This window comes from Musa acuminata, chromosome BXJ1-9 (genome assembly GCF_036884655.1).
Source record: "Musa acuminata AAA Group cultivar baxijiao chromosome BXJ1-9, Cavendish_Baxijiao_AAA, whole genome shotgun sequence".
NCBI lineage: Eukaryota > Viridiplantae > Streptophyta > Magnoliopsida > Zingiberales > Musaceae > Musa > Musa acuminata.
In genome coordinates, this window is record NC_088335.1 from 10454464 (window position 1) to 10463277 (window position 8814).

At 35.1% G+C, this 8814-nt stretch overlaps 1 protein-coding gene across 1 annotated transcript; it reads right to left on the bottom strand.

Annotated features, from left to right (window-relative positions):
- Positions 1-5654: 5654 nt before the first annotated feature.
- LOC135594066 (probable auxin efflux carrier component 1c) lies at positions 5655-7630 on the bottom strand. The gene is made up of 6 exons (XM_065084489.1): positions 6757-7630; positions 6461-6677; positions 6291-6376; positions 6027-6184; positions 5822-5898; positions 5655-5724 (listed from the first exon to the last, which is right to left on the bottom strand). The coding sequence occupies exons 1-6, from the start codon at positions 7628-7630 to the stop codon at positions 5655-5657; spliced, it is 1482 nt and encodes a 493-aa protein (XP_064940561.1).
- Positions 7631-8814: the final 1184 nt, after the last annotated feature.

The following is an 8814-nucleotide window of genomic DNA, read 5'->3' on the forward strand; positions in this document are numbered from 1 at the left end:
AGGAAACGATGGAAATGGATGCCGATTCCCGAGTATCTTTTCGTTGGGATACGAGCATATTCTATACGTGGAGCGAGAGAGCAGCATCCGTCACCCCAGGAAAGAATAAGCAACCAACACTCCTACCCTTTTATCAAGTTCCCCGATGTGTACCTGCCTGTTGACTGGAGATTAACGTGGAGAACTCGTGGGACCCACCATGAGTACCACAAAGCAGTAGGTGTTATACGTAGAAACGACGTCCGCCAAGAAGAAGAGCACAACCCTCACGCCATAGTGTAAGGTCGAATTTCCGGAAAAAACTCTTTTTGATTTTTTTGTTCTGTTCCTATAAAGCGCATCTTATTTTCAGAATTCTCAGATAATATATATTTTTGATACTTCAAATAATATTTTATTTTTCTTTCCTACAAACTATTCGTAGGATATACCAATCTAGTTATAATTTTTTTATTATATTATAATATTTTAAATAATATTAGAAAATGTTATAGTATTTATATATATTTTTTTTATAAAAAAATATTTATAGCGTTTTTACAGTGCATTATAGCGCTTTTAGTAATGCTAGAAAAATACTATAGCATAATATTATTTATTTTTAAAAATATTAAAAAAATACTATCACTCACTATAAAAATACTATAATAAAAAATATTGTAACTAAATCTGTTCACATATGAAAAAAAAGAGAGAAAAAGGTAAGTGACTATAGATATTTTAGGTATTAAGTAAAAAAAAAAGATATTATTAGAATTGATCGGAGGACACCAAAATATAATCCAAAAGCTTTAAGTTATTAAATTGTAAGTCAAATTTAATACATATAACTTGACTCTGTTTCAATTTTCTTCCCATACATAAATGATTTCTTAATTTAGGATTATTCATAGTCTCCTAAATTACATGAGATCAGCCACCCACCAAAATTTTCAAGTAATTATATTTATTAATTTGTCGTTATTGACCTGAATAGTATTTTTTAATTCACGAAAATGTATTTTGAATAAACTATTCTACATGTTTGGAATATTATCTGTTTATTCAGAAAATTTCAAGAATTTTTAGGTATTATTAACTTGAATAATATTTCTTAATCGATGAAAAATAGTTTCTGAATCTCATTGATCATATATCTATATCGAATAATTCAGGATGTATTTTGAAATATGTTCACAGGATTTTATCTGAATCATTCATTATTATTGAATTTTTTAATTTGAAAAATACTAGTTATTGGTATTTAATTCATGGAAAACATTTTTGTGTTCTGATAAATTATGTTTTTTTTAAACTTTAGTTAAGTTATTCTAATGACTAAAATTACTGTTTGATTATTATAAATTTTTTGAGTTATAATATGATTTGTTTTAAATTTTTTTTTTTTTAAAGATATAAGATATACAAATGTACATTATAGCATCAGTCTTAAGATTAACTTTGAGATATAAGATCGATATAATGATAGGACCTTGATGATTCCAGAGTTACTATATTGGAGAACGATTTCCTTCGTGGATTAATATGTTATTAGCTAGAGGATTGCTTTATTTTGGGAGTAATGCGCTCCAATTTGACGAGGGAAAGACATCAATCCATGTTGAAAATAAAAATTAAATCAAAATTGAAATTGATCGGACTAAGGTCTGACCCGAGTCAGATTGATCGTTAGATCCATACAGGTCTAGCCAGCCCACTGCTCACAGACTAGCTTGATTTAGAGTTAACCCGAACTATAGCTTGGTCCAGCGTGATCTCGAGCTCGTTTCTTTTTTCTCTCTTGCTTGTGCATGTGCAGAGCACATGAGTCAACTCTGGACCAGTAAAAAACCAGCCCACCACTATACTCAGCTGGCTCGACCTAATTCTAGCCCGGTGTTGGTATGGATTTGGATCTTGGTTGGCCGATAGCTCAACGATTTTGAGTTTGGGCTCGATTGATCCTTAAATTAGATTTGAATCAAAACAGTTTGATCCATTTTGATCGGATCAAGGTGATTCTGATCCGATCTAGATCAATTCAAACTTGTTCTGCTCGAATTTGACCTAACAAAGTCTAAGTTAAATCAATTGGTGATTTCAAACTATGTCATGTCAGTTCACGGTTCAATTAGGTTTTTACTGAATTAAGTTTGGTTCAGATCAATCGGATCGATTTAACTAGTGTTCAGGTCAATTAAGAGTTAATTATGGTATGATTTCTTATATTTACGATAGATTATTTATGAATTTTAAATTATCAAGGCTAATTTATAAGTTTAATTATGATTACTCGATAAATGAATAATGTAATGAAATTGATCTAGATATGAGATCTTCACTAGTTATGTCTTACATAACAGAAGTTTCGAGCTCATTATGTAGCAAGTAGTATTTACTGAATCAAATCCCTCGTATAATCCTTCTGGTGCAAATGTACGTGATAGTATAAATCATAAAACCAACTTAAGATATGAGATTGATATGATTAAAGTACCTAGATAATCCCTATCAACCATAAAAGTATTAGTATATTAGAGAAGAATTTCCTTCGGGGATTGACATGCTATCAAATATGGTAGCTAGATAATTATTTCATCTATTTTGAAACAAATTTTGACAGCTAAAAATATCATTTCATCTTTTGTTGTGAATGAATTCATGAGAAATAATATCTTTATTTGTTGTTGAGAGTATGTTCGATCGAATCGAATGTGATACATTCAATAAAGGTTTAATGGGAGCCATGTCCTCTCAAAATATTTAATTAAATCATTAACATATCATATTATAAAATTATCAGTATTTTATATATAAACATCAATCAATTATAAATAATATTATAAACATAGTTCTAACTCTTAAAGTTCAATCTCGGAAACACAGCTAAAAGAGATATTAATATCAAGTCTCATATTAGATCTAGTGACATAACGTATGTCTATAATGTTATATTTTATGATTTAAAAAAATATATTTTATTTTAAATATAATTACTTAATTAGTGTATACTTTCTTCCTTCTTGTGCATGCAGTGCACTTCTTTTCTTCATTAATTGACAAGCATGAAGAGGAAAAAGTTCTTTAATTGACAAGTATGAAGAGGAAAAATAATAAGACAAGCAGAACAAAGAGGAAACAAAGGAGCTTTGAGATTGAATTGTTGGCTCTGATATCAAACTTATTAGCTGTTGACTTTTCTATAAGATTTTTCATGGAAAAAAAAAAAGTAGAAGAGACTATGAATACTTATAATCTATAATATTTTGGATTGACTGAAGAACACATATTTATATTGATTAAAGATAAAAAAAAAATATTTTTTTAAATTACCATATCCCAATAAATATTTCATTCTCATATATTTATTTAAATCTATTTTTTTTCTTTTATTTTATCTAATCCTAATTATTTGAATTAATTTTATCATACTTAATTCAAAATAATTGAAATTAAAAGTTATCTTCGGAATAAAATTTTTTTGTCATCAAAGTTTTTGTGAAGATATCGGTAAATCGATATTCGGTATTACAGTAATTCATTTAAATTTTTTATTAATGAATTTCATAGATTTATAAGTTTTTATAATCTTTGGAGGGTTGAAAGTCATTCTTTTGAAGTTTTAATTAATTTTCTAAAGAGTTTTAGTGTATCCCTTCTTTCACATTAAAATTTTACCCATTTGTTTTCTAGGTTCACCACATTCATTTGTTTCATGACAGAAAGTGGCCTCACTTGCTTCTCATATAATTCAACTTTCTCGAGGTTGGTGTGAGTTGCAGTTGACAGCCCATATGTTCAGTTCAAGATAGGCTTTATCGGCCTATAGTTCATCCCCTTTGATCTAATTTTAGATTAAAAGTTAGAGGGTGCAGGGTTTTCATCTCAGGTTAGATCAAATCTGCAGTAGATTCTTGCTGTGATTATTTAGGGAGAATTTAGATATTATGAACAGTGACATGATCCTTGTATCTCAATTATTCTCTTGTGATTGTTACTAGGGTTTTGGGTAAGAGATTGAGATTTATATATTCATTATTCTTATAGTAAATTATTTCTAGTTTGTCATGTGGTTTTTACCCTTCACATTGAAGGGGTTTTCCATGTATATCTCGGTGTTCTATTTGATTGTGATTCCATTTAATTCTATTACGTATTATGATATGCTAGTATTTGTTCATATACAAAAGTTTATTTCTCTTTATATCTCATCAGCAGTCATTATGAGATCTAATAAGGCTTCAATAAGGCTTCTTCCTCACGTCCATGATTAAGCTTATAAGATGCAGTTTCCTGCATTATCAAATCAAGTTTATTTTCTTCAGTCATGGCATTCTTCCACTATTCAATTGCAGAGTTGAGTATTGCATTATCACCACCAAAGATACGAGTGTACGCCATTCTACCACCCATGCACTACGAGTGTCGCAACAGTTGCAGACATGTTTTGGATATCAGTAACCTTTGATAGGGACTCATTAGAGATCTGAAAACGCCTAACAACACAATTAATTTGAGCATAGGCAACATCGATCTGTTCTTATTTTTATATCATTAATTAAATTATTGATAATTTTGTTTTAAATAAATAAACACCACATTATTAATAAATTTTTTATTATATTTGGTGTTCATAATAATTATTTATTTTTAACTTTACTATCATTTCTCATCTGCACTATATATTTGATTGAATCATTAAGTCTTTGAAACACATTTGTATCCCTATCATATGATTACTATATCCATCATCTAAAAATCAAATAGATTTATAATAAAATAAAAAATATTTAAATTTTTGTTTTTTAATCAATAATTTTTTTATTAATAAAAACATTGACAGGTAAACTTAGTAAAATCATTTCAAATTTTAGAGATAAACTTGGTAAAATCTTTTCTACTACAATTTGATATTTTAAGTTTTCACTATAAGATATCATATGATTTACAATAGAAAAGACTTCTTATAATAAATTAATGATAGATTCAGAATCTTCAGTTTAGAATTCACGTCGAAGAATTTGAAGCTTTGAAAATTTTATCTTGTTTATGCCTCTAAACACATTTTTTAATATTTTTCAAGCTTCTAATGATGTTGATGCTATCATGATTTGGGGAAATAAAGAATCATCTATTACTTATTATAGCATATAGAGGGCTCTTGCATCTTTCTGTATATTTTTATTCATCTGATTTTTTTTTATCCTTAATAATATTATAATCATGAAGATTATACTCAACAAAATTATCTTTTATCAGATTTCATAATCTTTATGAAATAAATAGAGTTTTCATCTTAATAACCCGAAATTAGTAACTATTACTTTTGAAAATAAGAAAAGTTGATTAGGAACACTCACTCCTTATTTCTGACTTTAGGACGCAAAAGAAGAAAATAATAGAAGAGACTAGGAGTACTTCTATATGCAATGTTTTTGATTGATCTAACAGTTCATATTTATATTGATCAAAAGATAAAAATATAATTTTTTAAAATAATAAAAAAAATATCATATCGCAATAAATCTTTCACCCTCATATATTTATTCCAATCTAATTTTTTTTAATCTAATCTTAATTATTTTAATTAATCTTATAATAAATGAAGAGTAATTTTACAACAGAGTATCTCAAAATAACTTTATTATGGCCTGTGGGGATAACCGTGCCTTCCATCACACTAGACCAACTATAACGTAATACACCAATGTTATGGGCAGCGCAATTATCATCCCAAATATCACCCTGTGACAAATGGAACACCAATCAGTCACGCACAGCAGAGTCTATGGCCAAAGCTCTCATGGCAGAAAGAACAAAACGTGGGCAGAGATGGACTCACGCTGTGCTGAGGATCTCAGCATGCAGGTTGTACTCCTCTGCGAACACAAAGGGGACAATGCCTTGCGGGAGCGCCGCCTGCCGCCGTTCCAACATCCGAGAAATGCAGATCGTTCATAAGGTCAAACGAGTCGCAATGCTTAAGACGAGAGAGCGAGCTTGGGATGGGATGGGGTGTTGAGAACCGGTTAGGAATAGAATAATACCTGCACAATGGCGATGCGCAGGAGCTCGCCGCGGATGCCCACGGCAAAGGAGGCGATAGCCATGAAAGCAGGCCCTGCTAAGAATCTGATGGCCATGGCAATAGCTGCTGCCAAATTCCCACATGCTATGATCCTCGGCTGCAGCCCCATGAACAGCCCTGACCAACCCCAAACAAAGGAACCCCGTTAGTAGAACGATCCTCCATACCTAAAAAGAGCCAGTGATTGGCACGGGAGGGAGGGGTCGGATGAGTTACTACTGACCGAGGCTGAACATAGCCATTCCGAGGCCTGTGTCCGACATGATGGAGATGGATTTCGCCACAATCACAGGCATGTTAACGTGCAATCTACAGCACCAACAGCAAGAAAAGATTAAGACGTATCAAACAGTCGTGCTCGTTACTTGAAGGAGCGGGAGTGGTATGAGTTACTTGAAGGAGACGAGCGACCAGGCGAGGCCGATCAGGCTGGCGTAGTTGTTGGGGTTACGGATCAGCTTCCTCCACACCACGACGAGGATCAGCTTCGTCATCACGCTCGCCGGCGGCATTGTCGTCGGCACTATCGTGAGCGCGCCAATGGCTGCCTCTTGGACCATCTCGTCGCCGTCTTGGGGCCCGCTCTCCTGGTTCTCCTTCCGCCCGTCCGCTAATAGAATTGACCACAATCAAATCTCGGTAAGGAAAACATCAAAGAACGAGGAAAGTAGTGAGTGGTCGGTTAGTACTGTGGCGCGGAGGAACTTCCACTCGGATTTCTTGAATTTCCGATGGACCGGCGACGGGGAACACAACGGAGAATGACGATCTGCGTGGTTGGACGTCGGCGTTGTTGAAGCTGGAGCCTCGGGGCGTGGGGTTCTTGGACGACCGCCTCGAGTGGATCTCGGGGTTGGTGAGGTTGGACGAGAAGCGCATGACGTCGGAGAACTCCATGGACCGCCGCGAGAGGCTGCCCGATAGCGACGAGCTCGACTTGCGCACATTGACGTGGATCTTGCCGTCCTCCCTGATCGTGCTCTCCGTCTCCAGCATGTCACGGTGTCCGTCCAACGACGTGACGTCGGGGTCCACGGTGACGGACGCGACGTCCCCGGCGTTGACCGGGAACTTCTCCGCGATCAGCAACCGGCCGGCCCGGTACTCGAGCAGCAACAGCATGAGGGTGTACCAGATGATGCACTGCAGCACCACGATCTGGACCATGAGGCTGCCGGAGTACTCCCCGTACATGCCCTCGAGCAGCGGGATGCCCATGACGAGGGTGTTGGGCAGGGTGGCCAGCGAGAAGATGGTGATGGTCCAATCGAGTGACATGCGGCGGCTGAGATTGCTCCAGACGGCCAAAATGACGAGCACGATAACCTTGGACAACGTGTCAGCGCCGATGAACCGATAATTCATCTTATAAGGATCGTTGCCGGCGATGAAGTGGAACGACAAGAGCGGCACCGCAAAGAGCGCCACGAAGCGATTGATCCCTGCGCACTGGTCCGGCGTGAAGATCTTCCACCACTTCACCGACAAGTACGCCAGTATCATCGCCACGTACAACGGCACCATGCCCGTCATCACATGGTAGAAGTCCGTACCGGTAATCATCTTCTCCTGCTTCCTTTTCTTCTAATTCTTCTTCTTCTTCTTCTTCTTCTTCTTCTTCGATCTCTGTGTCTTCTCGGTGTGTCAAGAACACAAGTCGCATGAAACCGCTGATACGTAGATTCGTTTTAATATATTCCAATGGCAGATCAAACATTTTGACATGTCGATTAGCAAATCATAGCAGATATGCATAGATTTCATCGGTTTGGGAAGCTGAAACGTCCAACTTTTTTGTGCTTACTATTTTTTTTACTGTTATGGGGAGGTTAATGGGATCTCTTATTATTTAGTGAGAAAATAAGAAAGGAGAAGGGAAGGTCCAAACACAAAGTGATCATAGAATATGGACTGATCAATTTAAGTCGACAAATGCTTTTTATGAGTTTGAGAATTAATTACTATAAAGCATTCGAAATTTGAGATGCATGAAGAGTATTTAATCTATGTTTTAATTAGTAGAATTTTATGAATCGCAGATTTAGTTAATGGCACGCTTTCGATATTTGTCATGTATTCAATCTACGTTTTAATCGATAGACTTTCTATGAATTTTGGAATTAATTAATTGTATAACATTTTTTATGCATGATAAAATTTAGAATTTCTTATGGCAAATTTTAATTAGATTCCATATCTTTTTATTGATCGGTTAATTAATTTAAATCATGTCAATTATTTTGTTTGATGCTTATATTTGTCAGATTGAATTTAATTGATTGATTATGCAACATATTACAAGATTGTTAATTAATTGTTTAAATAAATATTCATTTATTGTGGCATACAAAAATCAAACATATTGAAATGCTAAGGTAAAGAGTAAAGGAAAAAGAGAATATTATATGCTTGTGGACTTTTACCATGGTAGGTGACGATGATTTCGACTTATATGCATGGGTGAAGTGCCGGAAGATCGTCGTCATGTTGAGCCAATGCTCTGGGATCAACCATTTTTGTGGCGCTCTAAGATGCATCTCTTGTCTCCCCGCATGTATCTGACCATGACCGGCGGATTCATCTCCCACGGACCGTCGTCATCGGATATGATGTTGGACGACAGGAACGCCATGAATCAGTTAATACTGGAGCAGCACCATCTTCCTAACACTTCATCGACGCACCAAGCTCATCATCCCATGGTAGAAGTGGGGAAGCATGATCATCTCCTCTTACGTAACCTTCTT

Coding starts and splice junctions, on each gene's coding strand:
- LOC135594066 (XM_065084489.1), bottom strand. CDS start 7,630: ATGATTACCGGTACGGACTTCTACCATGTGATGACGGGCATGGTGCCG. Junction 6,678..6,756: donor GGAAGTTCCTCCGCGCCACA/GTACTAACCGAC, acceptor CAATTCTATTAG/CGGACGGGCGGAAGGAGAAC. Junction 6,377..6,460: donor TGGTCGCTCGTCTCCTTCAA/GTAACTCATACC, acceptor TTGGTGCTGTAG/ATTGCACGTTAACATGCCTG.